At 39.2% G+C, this 16,333-nt stretch overlaps 1 protein-coding gene across 4 annotated transcripts in view; it reads left to right on the forward strand.

The window, feature by feature from the left end:
- Nr1h4 (nuclear receptor subfamily 1 group H member 4) overlaps nt 1-16,333 on the forward strand; it is a 51,388-nt gene that overhangs the window by 12,547 nt on the left and 22,508 nt on the right. For 2 of the 4 annotated variants that reach the window (XM_042693153.1, XM_042693151.1), the window contains exons 2-3: nt 1,253-1,618; nt 14,114-14,266. In XM_042693153.1, the coding sequence (XP_042549087.1) occupies nt 1,253-1,618; nt 14,114-14,266 (519 nt within the window). The remainder of the gene's footprint in view (nt 1-1,252; nt 1,619-14,113; nt 14,267-16,333) is intronic. The other 2 variants (XM_042693154.1, XM_042693152.1) reach the window with 1 other exon arrangement.

Genomic DNA, 16,333 nt, shown 5'->3' on the forward strand with positions numbered 1-16,333 from the left:
GAGTTGTTTTGCCCAAGGCTAGCACTTTACCACTTGAACCACAGCTCTATTTCTGGCTTTTTTGTGTCGAAGAGAAGAGTCTCATGGACTTTTCTGCCTGGGCTGGTTTCATACCAGGATCCTCAGATCTCAGTGTCCTGATTAGCTAGAATTACAGGTAGGAGCCAACGGTGCTAGGTCATTGCAACTTAGAGACACTAAGGAAATGTCCAACTGCATGCAATAAATAACAGGACAGGAACTTGAATCCAGGTAAATTCCAGATACTACATTCTTTTCTTTCAGTGTTTGAGAGTCCTTCCTTTGTTTTGGAATAATTAAAGTAACACATATGCGTGGCAAAAAACACAAACAGTAAAACAGATTGTGTCGTCTCAGAAAATAATGCAATAATATCACCTTATACACTCATGGCCATTCAGTTTATGAGGCATCATGCAAAAATTTGCTTACAAAGATGCATACACATATGTAAAGTACCTCCACAAACACACAAATCATTCTATAGTTTACATTTTTCAAATAAAACCATACAGTATAAAATTTTCCATATCATCATATTATGAAACTCTTTACTTTGAAAATTCTTACAAACTTGAGGATTAAAAATGGTTAAAATGGATCTATGGGGATGGTTAAAATGGTAGCTTTAATTTGAGCTTAATTGTTGGCAGAGTGAAATACATTTTGTGTCTGTAACCACTTGGGTTTTTTTTGACAGTCATGGGGCTTGAACTCTGGGCCTGAACACTGTCCCTGAGTTTTTCAGCTCAAGGCAAGCGCTCTACCAATTGAACCACAGCACCATTTCCTGTTTTCTGGTGGTTTATTGGAGATAAGCATATCATGGACATTTCCTTACCTGGTCTGTCTTTGAACCATGATCCTCAGATCTCAACCTCCTGAGTAGTTAGGATTACAGGCATGAGCCACAGGCGCCTGTTCATGCCCCTTTTCCATTTTCATAGGTTCTCATTACATATTCGTGATACATCTGTGGTTTATCCTCCAAAGTGGCAGATATTTTCAGACCTTATAAACTGTCATTTAAATATCTATATGCACATGTATTTTTAAAGTTAATGTTATATAATGAAATATACTTTTATAATATATGTGTGCACAGTTTATAGTTTATATAGTTAGATATAGTTCAATCTTAGAATTCCTCCTCCTCACCATTGTGCTAAACTGCTGCTCTAATTTCTAGAATGATGACATTAATATGAGTTTTGTTGTTGCTTCTGTCCAGGTGTGCTCACAGAACAAGTGGCAGGTCCCCTAGGACAGAATCTGGATGTGGAACCATACTCACAATACAGCAATGTTCCATTTCCCCAAGTTCAACCACAGATTTCCTCATCATCCTATTATCCCAACCTGGGTTTCTACCCCCAGCAGCCAGAAGAGTGGTACTCTCCTGGAATATATGAACTCAGGAGAATGCCAGCTGAGTCCCTGTACCAGGGAGAGACTGAAATGACAGAGATGCCTGTAACAAAGAAACCCCGGATGGGTACATCAACAGGGAGAATCAAAGGGGATGAGCTGTGTGTTGTTTGTGGAGACCGAGCATCTGGATACCATTACAACGCCCTGACCTGTGAGGGGTGCAAAGGTAAGCAGCTTTTGATTGACAGTTGGCTCTTTGTTAAATGTCTACTACATTCGTTATTAAAACTCCCTTGAGCTGGCCTTTCCCTTTTCCAAATAACTTCCTATTTTCTTCTTTTATGTTCCTCTCTCTTCCTACATTCTTCATTAGATTGAAGTGTATGTAAAATTAAACCCAGAAAATATGAAAGTGACTCAAAGCCTAGGATATTATTCTCCCAGTGAGGGTACAGATAATACATTGGCAAAACATTGGAAAATGTAGTGTGGGCCAATAAGTTTACTTGTTTATTTGGGGAGTGCACATCAAAAGAAAAAAGGCTACATGTGATAAGCACCATCATAGTGGATAGGGAAAAGCTGTAAGAGTTTCTTCTAAGTTCTGGAAGAAACCAAATTCATATTCACCATTCTTCCTTAATATAGTACTAGAGGAATTCGGAAGAACAACAACAGCAACAAAATCTACTCAAAATGTATCCAAAGCTTCAATGGAAGAGACTTGATTCTATTACACTACTAGCAGAAAACACACAGGGAACACTTAAAAGCATTGGTATAAGCAATGATTTTGGGGGTGGGATTCAAAAAGTACAGGGGACAAAAGACAGACACATGAGTCTATATCAAATTTAAGATTGACAAATGAGTTTGCAGCAAAAGAAAAAGACAGTATATACCACGGGGAAATAGTTGCTAACTATAGTATTATGATCTAGCAAAGATTAATTTCCATTTTTAAAATTTTTACAAAAATATCATGGGATTGGTAGTGTGTACCTGTAATAGCTACTTGGGAGGCAGAGGTTGGGAAGATTGTAAAAAATATTGAAAAAAATATTCCTGAGTCTCCTCTGCAAATGAAAAGTCTGGTTGCGGTGGCACTTTTGCATTCCAGCTGTGGTGGGAAGTATAATTAGGAAGATCACAATACAGGCTAACAGTCCCAAAGTTGTGACAACCAGTGTTTACAAACATTGCTAAATGTCACCTTGGGAACAATATAACCCTAGCTGAGAACTACTGAGATGGAAAGTGCTCATGTAATATAGAATTTCTCAGACCTGAGCTATATATGGGGATTTCTCGAGGAAAACTATTTCTTGAGTGCTTCTAGTATAAACTCACATTATTTTTTAAGTCAAATTCCTTATGCTATTTTACCCAATGAAAGATTTTTATGCCACAAAAAAGAAACCAAGGAAGTGGCTCTGTGGCTCAAGTGGTAGAGCACTTGCCTTGAGCTGAAGAGCTCAGGGACAATGCCCAGACCCTGAGTTCAAGCCCCACGACCAACAAAAAAAGAAAAGAAAAGAAAAAGAACCCAAATTTGCAAAACTAAACATAAACAAAACAATAACATAATTAAGTGTGTTAGTTGTGGGGTTTTGTACAAAATGCTACTAAGGCACAAGAACATTTGAGTTTGGTATTCTTAGAACACATGCTGTATGAGGCTTCAATTCTCTACAGCTTTTCTTTTCTTTTTATGTGTCACTGGAGCTTGAACTCAGGGTCTGGGTGCTGTCCCTGAGCTTTTTTGCTGAAGGTTAGCACTCTACCACTTGAACTACAGCTCTATTTCTGGTTTTTTTGTTTTTTTTTTTTGGTAGTTTATTGGAGAAAGGAATCTCATAGGCTTTCCTGCCTGGGATGGCTTCAAGCCATGATCCTTAGATCTCAGGCTCCTGAGTAGCAAGTATACAGGGGTGAACCACTGGCCTCTGTGGCTCTACTAGTTTTCTACTACTTTCTACTAATTGTTCCAACAATTAGTTTATCCCAACCTTGATTCATCCATCAACTCCCTTTGGCAATCCCCAAGCTGGGTATATATCATGCATATTAAGTTCATCTTTGCCATTTTATCATAGCTCCTGATAACTTAATCATATTTCTTGCTACTAATCAGACCGTAGGCACTAATAAAAAAAATGAGGGCAATTAGACTATCAGTGTAAGATGGTCAGAGGAGATCCAGAGAATATGATGAGCTTCATTCTGCAGGACCATTGTTATTCTGAATAGTGAAGAAGGTGAGACCTTCGGAAGCCACCACAAGGATTGTGGGCCACAGAATATGCCACCTAAGTTGCCATCTAGGGACCAAGATGCTGTCTTCACTGCAAGGAATAGTTTCGAAGCTATGACTTGTGTGCTGAATTCACACCTGCATACAAACAATAGATTTCCCGTGTCCTCTGTCAGTACCTTCACCTGGGAACCAAGATGTTGCCATGGCAAAAATCCCACGATCTTGCTTGTCAGCAGAAACAACAGAAGCAAAATCATTCTCTTCCCAGCTGTGCTAAGTTAATAAATGTTCTTGGCTCACTCCTGCTTTGCAGTGTCTTCCAAAAGCTTCTCTATGAGAGAATTTAAATTATACCCACAATTAGGAAGTGGAGTCATAAGGATATTAGAATAAAGAATAAACAAAGGGTAGAAAGCGAACTCAACAGGCCAGGTTAACTTTACTGGGAAGTTGAAGAGTCATGGTGACAGGAGAGTCAGGAGACAGGAGACCTGCTGGGGCCAGGGGTGGAGGGGCTTAAGTAGGGTCATGTATGGGGGGTAAGGTCCCAGGTAGCTGAAGAGTTCAAACGGTTTATGGTGCAGGTCTGGCTCTGGGAACCTGTTATCTGAGCAAGTCACATGCCCCATCTGCTTTGAGGAACTCAGGTGTCTATCCCCTGAGAGGGGCTAGGAAAGTGGGCTTTCATATTTAGAATAAAACTCTGGGCTGGAGAATTTTGGGAAGGTCCCTTGGGGGTAGTGGGACAAGCCATGGGAGCAATATTGAGTTATGAGAACAAAGCAGATTCCCACCATCTTCCAGGTTACCTACAAGTGTAGGAAAGGTTCAACTTTCCTGCCTATACTGTGAAGCCTCACTGTAGGCTACAAGGACAATACAGTGGATATCAAGCTATCAAGTTTTTGTTTTTGTTTTTTTTTTTTGTCGGCCGTGGGACTTGAACTCTGAAATCTGGGCCTGGGCGCTGTCCCTCAGCTCTTCAGCTCAAGGCGAGCGCTCTACCACTTGAGCCACAGCGCCACTTCCGGTTTTCTGGTGGTTTATTGGAGATAGGAGTCTCACGGTCTCTCCTGCCTGGGCTGGTTTTGAACCGCGATCCTCAGATCTCAGCCTCCTGAGTAGCTAGGATTACAGGCGTGAGCCACCAGCGCCCGGCTCAAGTTTTTATTCTAAGTAATACTTACCTCCTGTCAGTTCCAAGCCAACAAAATGGAGATATTATCTGTTTCTTAAGGTCTTTGTGAGGACTAAATTAGATTGTTGTGAAATTCCTGCCAGATTTCTTGCTTTAGGATTTCAAAGCAGGTAGGTCTGCCAGACCTGTGGGGGAAAAAATAAAACACAACAAAAGCAAGAGGAAGATTTTTATAACTTGGAAACAAACCAAAGATCATGGCTAAATTTCCTGATTTCTTTGGCTTCCACCTCTAGTTCTACTAGAAAGATTTTAATTTGTCTGGATGTTTTGTCACAGATATTTATGGCATCAGTGACACTGAAGTTTTCAATATTTTTTAAAGTAATAACTGCAGAACGCAAGCATAATATAGAGTGACAATGACCGCCATTTGCTTAGACTTAGATTAAAATCAAGAGCTTTCTTTCTCTGTGTTATCAGTGCAGCTTTATGGAAATGTGCTAATGGATGAATGAATTTTGGTTCAACCCCCAAACCTTAACTAACAAAATCCATCCACATCTAACTGGAAATTACAAATGGCCATTTTCCCTCATAGGTCAGGACGTATCACATCTGTCTTAAATGTCACAGGTCTGTATATTGTCAGAGAAAGAATGCCAGAATTCTCGAAAGGCATTGTGTGAATAAATGGGTGATCCTATTGTCTTCCTGAATCTATTTTTACAAAAGATTTGTGAGCCAGCATTAGGTTTAGATCTGAAGTTATAGAAAAACTTCCAGGATTATCAAAACTATTCTGGTACAGAATAGATGTAGGTTTCCAGTAGGTCCTTTGTTTACAGATATTTGTGAAAGCTGAGGAGTCCTGCTTCTTATATCTACTAAGATTCTATGTGATACTGAGATCTGATTTTATAAAATTTAACAATGATCATAATAAACTTGACAGGTCCTATTGTTACAGAGTATAAAGGTAGATGACATTTCAAACCCTCACTACACTGGAAGCCATATAGAGTGAATGTCATGAAATCATAGATAGAGTTGGACTTCGAAGGCAAACAACTTGAATTCCAATTGTAGGAATTCTCTACCTAGCTGTGCTAAGTTAAAGAATTGGGCTTTGGACTCCTAATTTGCAAAATGAGAATGATAAGAAAGACTGTGTTGAGGAAGATGACTTGGTAATGGTAATGATTGATGATAGATGACAAATAATAGATATATGATAGATGGGTGATTGATAGATGGTAAAGAGATAGAGAACAGAGACTATATGTATCAGATGATTACTATATGTAGCTCTGTTCTGAGGCTTTCTAAGTACTAATGCATTTTAAGATCAGGCCAACTATTTGAAGTAGGTACTTACAGGTTGTATGAGGATTAAACAAGGTTAATGGATATAGAATAATTAAAACTGTACTTGACAATGATGAATCTTCAATAAATATTTAATGTTATTACTATTATCCCTTGTTGTGATAAAAGGCTGGTACATTATGTTTTATGACATTATAACTTAGTTATTCTTTATAATTGAGTTCTCTTTAAGCATTAATTTTGTTGATACATTCTTATTTTATTATCACTATACTCTGTTCAGCTAGTCTCCATGGTTGAGGGCCATATAATGTCTTTGAAACTCTCTTTCTGTTATTAAGTCAATTCTTTATTCATCAAATACTATTAAATGCCACTTACAAGGTAGCCATTTTAATAAGCATGGGAGAGAGCAATTTTTTTTTGCCAGTCCTGGGGCTTGAACTCAGGGCCTGGGCACTGTCCTTGAACTTTTTTTGCTCAAGGCTAGCACTCTACCACTAGAGCCACAGCATCACTTCAAGCTTTTGCTGTTCATTTGGTACTGAGGAATCAAACCTAAGGCTTCATGCATGCTAGGCAAACACTCTACCACTAAGCCACATTTCCAGCCCAAGAGAGGCATTATTAAAAGTATAGTTTAGAGGGGAAGGGGTATAGTTAAGAGGGTCAATGGATTTTTACTTTCTACTTCCTTTAGACTACATGTTGTCAAAGCAGTGATCACATAAGATTCCAGAGACAAATAGTAAAAGGGGAGAATCATTGGGAAAAGGCTTTTGCCCTATCCTCTATACTCTGAGTGTTATTTCCCAGACATTACCACTGATTCTGTTAGTATTTTCTTTTCTTCTTTATCTCTTTGTTTTTTCCCTTCTTCTCTTCTTTTCTCTTCTCTTCTCTTTATTCATTCTTGCCTTCTTTTCTCCTCTTCTCCCCTCCTCCCTTCTCCTTTTCCTCTCTTCTTTTCCCTCTTTATGTTTGTGTGTGTGTGTGTGTGTGTGTGTGTGTGTGGTGTGTGTGTGTGTGAGAGAGAGAGAGAGAGAGAGAGTAAGTAATAGGTCTTGAACTTAGGACCTTGTGCTCTTTAGGGCTTTTTCTGCTCAAGGCTGATGCTCTACCAATTGAGCCACACTTCCATATCCTGCCCTTAAAAAATTGCTTTTTATTTCTGCTTCACTGTTTATATTTCCCTTCTTTTGCCTGTTTTAAATGGTTCTTGCTTTGTCACCTCTCCTGAGTCTCTTTCCTGGTACCTCTCACAGAACCTGCAAGACTCAGGGGAAGTACCTCAGACCCTTTCCAGTAAAATTACCTCTTTTCCCCCTAATTCTAAAAATTCTAATCTATACTCCAACACCTTAGAGAGCTTCAACATTGGTCCTAACAAAGGAGCATAAGAAGATAATTATTCCTTGGGATGGAAAGAAAATTTTAAAAAGCAGCATTAGCAAGAACAACACATGTACAAATGACTCAGTAAACTATTGATCCATTCAGCGCATCTTAAAATTATTAAGCAATATTCACTATGGATGCAAACAAATTGGAGAAAGTAACAGGTTTCTATTATACACTGAGCTCATAACATGGTATGTATAATTTGGTGAGATTAATTTCTCAAGGTATTTTTAATGCAAAACCCCATTGCAAAGACAGGATAATATATTAGTTATAAGCAGCAAGTCTGGCAACTGAGACTATCAGGGTTCATACAGAGTTCTACCAATCACTATCTATAGAACCGTAAAGAGATTAACTTCTGTGTAATTTACTCTCCTTTCCAATAGGAGAGAGGTAAAAATAGTATCTGTCTCATTGGCTTGTTAAGGATATTAAAGGAATCACCATATGCAACGTGTTGAGGACAGTGTTTGGCACAAAGTAAGTGCTATAGAGGCTCAGAGATATCTCTGTTTTGGACATATTGGACCTAATGATCGCTGGTTACTCAGCTCTGTGTGTTAGCTACTATTTAAAAGCTTATATAAACCCTTAATGTTTGGTTTTTTGGGGGGGTCCGGTTGTGGGGCCTGAACTCTGGGCCTGGGCGCTGTCCCTCAGCTCTTCAGCTCAAGGCTAGCGCTCTACCACTTGAGCCACAGCACTACTTCCGGCTTTTTCTTTTTGCTTATGTGGTGCTGAGGAATCAAACCCAGGGCCTCAGGCATGCAAGGCAAGCGCTCTACCACTGAGACACCTTCCCAGCCCCACCCTTAATGTTTTAAAACATCATTATACTCATAAATTGGCTTGTTGAATTAAATGCCTAAAGATAATAATATGTCTAAAGATAATATGTCTAAAGATAATAAAATAAAATATAAAATAACGTGATGGGTAGACTAAAAACCAGTGAATCACTAGGTGTCTGACCCATGCTTGTATTTATACACAGGGACTAGGCTAGTATGTGGGTACTACCTGTATAAAGCAGGGACCCACAGTATTCTACTGAATTAAGGAATCCCAAGTCTCATCCACCAACTATTCGCCTGCCATGCAGAGATCTCCCCAGTACCACACATTGGCCAGATGACAATGCCAGGCCTGTCTACTCATCTTTTATTACCAGGAAGGCTCTGTTCCTTGGTGAATTTCCTTCCCATTCATTTTCAAATGACTTTTCTGATATGAGCCTTGTTGAATATGCAGGAGAAAGAGCAAGATAGAGGCGGAGGTATGTGTATGGATAGATTTGCATAAGTATAAATACAGTATATATACCCATATTTAAATGATACGGCGATAACATTGTGTTGCCATCTCAGAGTGAAAGCTAATTAATTCAGCTATTGAAATGATAATGATTTCTTTCTCAGCTAATATCAGAGTTAAAAAATAATCTCTGAATTGTTCTATACACCCTCCCTTTGACTCATTCTGGAACAAGGTATTTCCTCTGGCAACTATTGAGCTGTCTCTTCATATCTGTGACAGTATTAAAAAGAGGAGATCATTCTTGGCAGGAGCTGTAACTAGTAGAAAGACTGAGTCACGTAGGTATTCATTGAGCTCATGCTTTGGCACTAGGGGGAAAAAGTTATTTTATGTCATTTAGTCTCTTATAAATTGAATGCTTTGAAGTATTTTCATTCTTGATACCAATGGTGATCTTTTAAAAAATTTATTAAGATTTCATGTGGTTTGATTTGACATTCTGGAAAACAGTAAGATCTTTCTATTGAAATTTATGCCAGGAAAATTCATGACTTTGTCAACTTTGACACACCTGACTTTTCCTTCAGTTTCTGGGTTTTGTATTTGGTCCGAAGGCCGGAATGGTCTCTTCATTTCTTCATTGCTAGTGTCTTTATTTGTGGAATAGGTATTGGGATTTTTGAACTCAGCCTTGGGTTATTTGGCAGGTGACTACCACTTAAACCACACTCTCAGCCCTTTTTTCCATCTCCTTCCCTCCTTCCTTCCTTACTTCCCTCTCCTCTCCCTTCCCCTTGTCTTTCTTTTAAAAAATTTCCTTTCCAGCCAGGCGCTGGTGACTCACACCTGTAATCCTAGCTACTCAGGATCATGGTTCAAAGCCAGCCTGGGCAGGAAGGTTCGTGAGACTCTTATCTCCAATAAACCACCAGAAAACTGGAAGTGGCACTGTGGCTCAAGTGGTAGAGCGCTTGCCTTGAGCTGAAGAGCACAGGGACAGTGCCCAAGCCCAGAGTTCAAGCCCCACGACTGACAAAAAAATAAAATAATAAAATAAAATTAAAAATCCTCTCCTTGTCTTTTTCTTTATCTTTTTATTTCTTTTCTTTCCTAGTCTAGTCTAAACATCCACAATCTCACAGTTGTATTATGGCAGTGATCTCTAGTCTCAGGTCTCCACTGTGCTAGTGCACCTTTTTTTGGCTTTCTCTGAGGATTCCTTTCCATCTTCAGGTTGGGTCATACTTCCTCCACCCTCTGACTCTTTATTAAGCTTCTCTCTTTTTACATAATGAAGAATCCAACTTGTTTAACTTTCTATTCCCACCATATTCTCTTACCCATCTCCATTGGTTCTCCTATACTCTGTCTTCCTAGCAAGATAGATTAGCTACCTCTCCTTGAAGCTTCTGTAACATTCTACCTTTGCTCATTTTCTGGGATATCTTTCTTCCAAGATGAAAATCCTATGGTTTCTCCAAGTCTTCACTCAAATTCTTCTTCCTCCACAGAGTGTTCTCTGATTCTCCTTATTCAAAATTAACAGTTACTCCCAGCCCACAAAATTTCTTTTCCTTAACACATTCAACTAATAACTGTTAGAAAAATCATCACTCTATTTACTTTATTGGAACCATTTTTTGCCTGCTTCTGGGAATTTTTGTAATAAATGTGTAAACATCCATGCCTGCAATGTCATTTTAATCCCTCCTTCTTAAATGCAGCTCCACTTTTACAAGTGTACAGTGTGGAGGTATATTGTGCTTCTAAATTCCAACCACTTATTTCCTAAGTAGATTTCTGCCTTGTAGAACGCTGTGTATTTATTTTTTTTCATCTTCACCCTGAGTTGGAAGACAAGAATGTCTTATCCCTCTTCTTATCTCCCAGCTCAGAGAACACAGCATTCAGGAATCGTGTTAAATGAGGATCACGGTTCAAAGACAGCCCGGGAAGGAAAGTCTGTGAGACTCTTATCTCCAATTAACCACCAGAAAACCAGAAGTGGCACTGTGGCTCAAGTGGTAGAGCACTCACCTTGAGCTGTAGAGCTGAGGGACAGCACCCAGGCCTAAAGTTCAAGCCCCACGACAAACAACAACAAAAAAGACTAGATATAGTTCCAAGAGTCTGAGATAATAAGAAGTACTGGAAAATAAGAAGGACTCCTATCTTGGACCAGAGAAATCTAATATATGGTTATAAATACATACTATCAACATCACATAAAGACAGAATAGAGTGTAGAGAGAGCTGTCAAATTCCTATCTGCTGAAGAAAGAGGTATAAGCTGTGAGCTAGAATAGGTTAGCAATATCTTGGGATGTTGGGGTTGCACAAAGGGATAAGGACACCAACTTGGCAAGGAAAATGGCAAGGCAGTTTACTTCTGCAGAAGCGCCCACCATCAGCAAAAAATCACACAGAGCACACAGAGCAGGAAGGCTGCTCCCTTTTTCTCTCTAACCTAGCAAGTCCTGCCCCTATTGATCTGATTGGCTGATCTGAGATTCACAATCTGCAAAAATAATGTGACTTAATTACAGGACGTAACTAAAACTCAAGAAGCTTTTAACAAGATAATTTAAGTGCAGCAGGAAAAGGATGTATATAACTAAAGTATAATTAACAAGGACCAAACCAGTTGGCCAAGGCAGGAATTTTTCAGAAAAACAATTTTTACAAGATTAATAGAAAGGAAGCCAACTGCTTTAAGAGAAAAGAGGCTTTTTCTCATAAATAGAAGTATATTTATTCTCATCAAGGTAGTCCAGATGATAACATACCAGTGATGGAAGGGGTTTTCTAAAGAGCCTAACACACAAGAGCCACCTTTGAAAACTTGCTAGCCACACCTAATTAGTAATGATGGAGTAGTTCCCCCACACCTTGTCCACAGAGGTAATGTTCCAGGACCACAAGTGGATACGTGAAATTGGATAGTACCAAACTCTATATGCACTATTCAAGTGTGCCTATGATAAAGCTTAATTTATGATTTAGGAACTTCAGCACAGTAAGAGATTATCAGCAATAACTACTCATGAAACAGAATAACAATACATTGGAATTAAAATTATGTGTATGTGATCTCTCAGCTGCCACCGGATGTACAGTCAAAAGCAGGGGTACAATTCATATCCTGGGTGGGACAGATCAGAATTATGCAAGATTTTGTCATACCTACTTGCAACTGGAAACTTATAAAGGTTTTTATTACTGTAATTTTCCATTAATATTTTAATGATTTATTTATTAAATATTTTTATTGTAAAGATACTACAGAGGGGTTACAGTTACATGAGTCAGGTAATGAGTACACTTCCTATAGAGCATTGTTACCTCCTCCTTTGTTTTTCCCCTACTATCTCTTCCCTCCCCACTTCTCCTACTCCTCCCCACCCCCCTGCAAATTGTAAAGTTCATTTTCAATAGGGTGTCCTCTATGTCTCATTGTTACAATAGGTCATCCTGTATCCTTGTTTCAGCATTTTGTTATTCCCCTTCCCCGGCCCAAATTAGAAAAATGTATATACAAGATGCAGGACACCGGAGTCAAATACAGTGACAACAGGGGTTATACCATGGGGGAAGAACATGCAAAAGAACCAAAAAAAAATGCATAGTACATTAAAGACAACAGCAACAAAGAATGGAAAGACTTGGAGTAAAAAAAAACTATATTAAGTGAAATAAGCCAGATCCAAAGAAACATAGATCCCATGGTTTCCCTTATTTGCAATAAATAGTATATGTCTAGGATAATCTTACCAGACAAGCAGAAAAGGTTAAAAGCTATGTACATATGACCATATAAGATGATGCTAAGCGAAATGAACCCCAGGATATGGATACAAGAGATTTTTCCTTTGTTGCTGTTGTTTTTAGTGTACTATTTATGTATTTTGTTAGTTTTGAATAGCTGCAGAAAGGGATCATTCGGTTTAGGGGTCCACTGTGTCTTGATCAATGTCACCCCCTTCCACCATTTTCCTCCCTATCTATGCCAACTCCACGCATGGCTTCAGGCTTCCTGGTTCTATTTTCACATTGACTATTACAACCATATTACAACCATATTCCTCTTTCCATTTAGCCACCCTCCTCCCCTTGAGTCCCACTTCCCTCAGACAAAACAAGTTTCAGCTTCCTGGTAAGTCATTTGTTAAACTGTCCTTGTCAGTTAATTGTCCGAAGGAGTTATATCATCAGAGTCTACCCCTGCAGATACCTCCATTCATTATTTCAGTGGCCAGTTGACCACAAGTATCTGAATCTTCAGAAGGTGAAATTGTCAGTAGAGTAGGGGGGAATGGGGGGCAGGGAAGCACTGTCCTTTCCTTCTTCCCCCACCTCCCACAATCCTTCTCTATTGGTACCCCCTTTAACTCTGGAAGTATCAAAATCTATAGTTAATCAATTGAAGGAGACTACATAGAAATGGGACATGGTGGAAAGGAGAAGCAGAAATGAAGCCAGTCATATCCCAGGCTCTGAGCATCCTTGCTATTACAGGCTGTATCTTCTCAAGGGAGATGTTGGCTTTTAAATCAAGGTTGGCATTTTTTATTACTGTGCCAGGCCAGCATATTAAGTACTGAATTGAAAACCTGAAAGCAACATTTTCCCGGAATACATGGTAAACAGCAATATACTTTCCAACTCTTAGCTCATTGCTCACTTCCTGTCTTCACCGTGCTGTGTCTGCTGGGCTCCTAGCAAACCCTACTCTCAGAACCCTACAACCCTCACTTTCTCTTGCTTCATTATTTGCATGTTTTTGCCTTCCAGCAACCTTTAAACCCCGGAAGGGCAGGGATGAATTATTCTCCTTTATAACACTAGTGCTTAGTGTTCTCTGACTCATAATTGTCCCCCAATAAAGATAGATTAAAATAATTTCTTTAAAAAACGACTAATTTCCCACTACAATTCAAATTCATCTTTATTTTGGAGAGATTAAAAACAGCATTCTTCTCAACCACACACTGCAATTGTAGATGTCGTTTGTGACTTAGATACTAAAGGAGGGCTCCTAGCTACTCAGGAGTCTGAGATGTCAGGATCTTGATTCAAAGCCAGCCCAAGAAGGAAAATCTATGAGACTCTTATTTGCAGTTAACCACCAAAAAAGATGGAAGTGGAGCTGTGGCTCAAGTGGCACAGCACCAGCCTTGAACAAAAAAGCCTAGGGACAGTGCCCAAGCCCTGAATTCAAGTTCCCTGGGAGCTCTCTGGCAGTTTATGGACAAACATTGAGGCATTTCTGGTTTTCTCCAAAGGTTGAGAAGTTGTCAGGGATTCTTTTTTTTTATTTGATTGTGCTTCTCTCACAGGTTTCTTCAGGAGAAGCATCACAAAGAACGCCGTGTACAAGTGTAAAAATGGGGGCAATTGTGTGATGGACATGTACATGCGACGAAAATGCCAAGAGTGCCGGCTAAGGAAATGCAAAGAGATGGGGATGTTGGCTGAATGTATGTATACAGGTATTCACTTCAAGCAATTCAATTCCACTAAAAATCTCTTAAGGAGGCAGGTGGCAGGTAACCCCTATTGAGAAAGTGTTTCTTCACATACTAAAGAAAGTATCTATTCAAGAACCATCTAGGTTCTTGAAAAGGGTAATGAGCCACTGGAATCACCCAAACTGTCAACTAAAGAGCACCTCTTTCTCATGGAAAAAAAAAAACTTCTAATTTTTTGGTTCTTTGTTGCAAGGGATGGCACATGAAATAAAATGGCATTAATATATGGTTAAAATACCATGCATTAATGAGCCACAGAGAATGTCAGTCTGAAAGTTTTCCTCTAAAGTTGATTTTAATATATTCTTGCTTATTACTTAAGTAAGCTAAAGATTCACCAGGGTGGGGAAAAAATAAGAATGCTTTATAAAGTGTTAACTGCCTCTGAATTATCTAAATAGAGTTTTAAACCAAGTCATTTGCTTAAGACTCCATTCTTCACTTGGTATAGCTTTGAATGGACTTGTATAAGTTTACACAGGAAATTAACTACCCTGAGTTTTAATATAATGTTATCCCATCATCTGATAAAGAGACACTGTATTAACTGCATGTCTTTGTGAGGAACCACAATCTTCATCAAAAATTGGAATGCATATTAGTATATAACATAATTAATTTTTCATTCTGCAAGTTCTATGGACCGCTCTGATTCTGAGATATGGCCTGTTCTTCCTCAAACACAAATAGACAAACAAATGTCACCAAGGCGATGATCACATTCAGGAAAGGAATGTCACATGAAATAAAGCCTGTGGAAGGTGACTCCAGTTCTATTATTCCTAAACTATACAAGCAACTGGGATGGACCCGGAGAAATAATGTGTTCAGGAGGGGGAAAATAGGTCTGTGTAAATAATCCAGCTCTGGGTGGATGAAAGTTTTATGGTGGCTGATCACAATCTCATTTTAGCATACATGAAACAAGAACCTGAATGAGGGTTGTTGCTGGAATCCAATCTAACAATGGAAATACATTGACACGGGCGGTTCATGTTGCTCATCACTTAAATATGAACTTGTTCCATTGAGCTCTGACAGCGCCCTGCATGAGTCTCTCTAGAAAAACCTATAGTGTTCTTATTTATGAATGCAAATTTTTCCAGGATCAGGTATAGATCTTTCATGAATCTATCAAATACATTTCCTGTATCAAATACTTCCTGGAACTTGGTTTCATTGAGAGGAGAATAAAGAAGTTCTGATCGTATGGCAAGTTATTCTATACTTTTTTTTTTTTGGTAGTCATAGTGCCTGAACTCTGGGCCTGGGTGCTGTCCCTCAGCTCTTCAGCTCAAGGCTAGCGCTTTAACACTTGAGCCACAATGCCACTTCCGGCTTTTTCTACTTATGTGGTGCTAAGGAATAGAACCCAGGGCCTCATGCATGAGAGGCAAGCACTCTACCACTGAGCCACCTTCTCAGCCTCTATACTATTTTTATAACTCTGTTTAAATAGAAACTAATGATGACATTATATGATCGTTCAAAAAGTTTGGTCACTTTGGGTTAGTCATCTTCCTAGCACTTAAAAACTTATAAAAAGAAAATTTCTTTGAGGCTCATAAATTGAGAATTTGTAGTCTATAATCAGTTGGACCTATTGCAATTAGATCTCTGTAGGCATGTTGAATGGCAGGGTTGGAGAGCTCATGGCAGAGCAAAACTGCTTAGGCCAATGCAAGGAAGCAAAAGAGAAAGAGGAAGGGGATGGGGTATCACAAGCCCCTTTGCAGTGGCTAAGGGCCTTTTGGCGGGGATGGGGGGGCAAAAGCATTCAAGATCCAAATTGTGGTACTTAAATATTTTAACTGGGCTCTGGTGTATCATGGCTGTAATCTTAGCTACTCAGGAGGCTGAGATGTGAGGATCAAGGTTCAAAGCCAGCATGGGCAAGAAAGTTCATGAGACTCTTATCATCAATTAACTACCAAAAAACCAGAAGTGGAGCTGTGGCTCAAGTGGTAAAGCACTAGCGTTATGCACAACCAGTTCAAGGACAGCACCCAAGCCCTGAGGTTCAAGCCC

This window comes from Dipodomys spectabilis, unplaced genomic scaffold, assembly GCF_019054845.1.
Source record: "Dipodomys spectabilis isolate Male_0828 unplaced genomic scaffold, ASM1905484v1 ptg000163l, whole genome shotgun sequence".
Lineage (NCBI taxonomy): Eukaryota > Metazoa > Chordata > Mammalia > Rodentia > Heteromyidae > Dipodomys > Dipodomys spectabilis.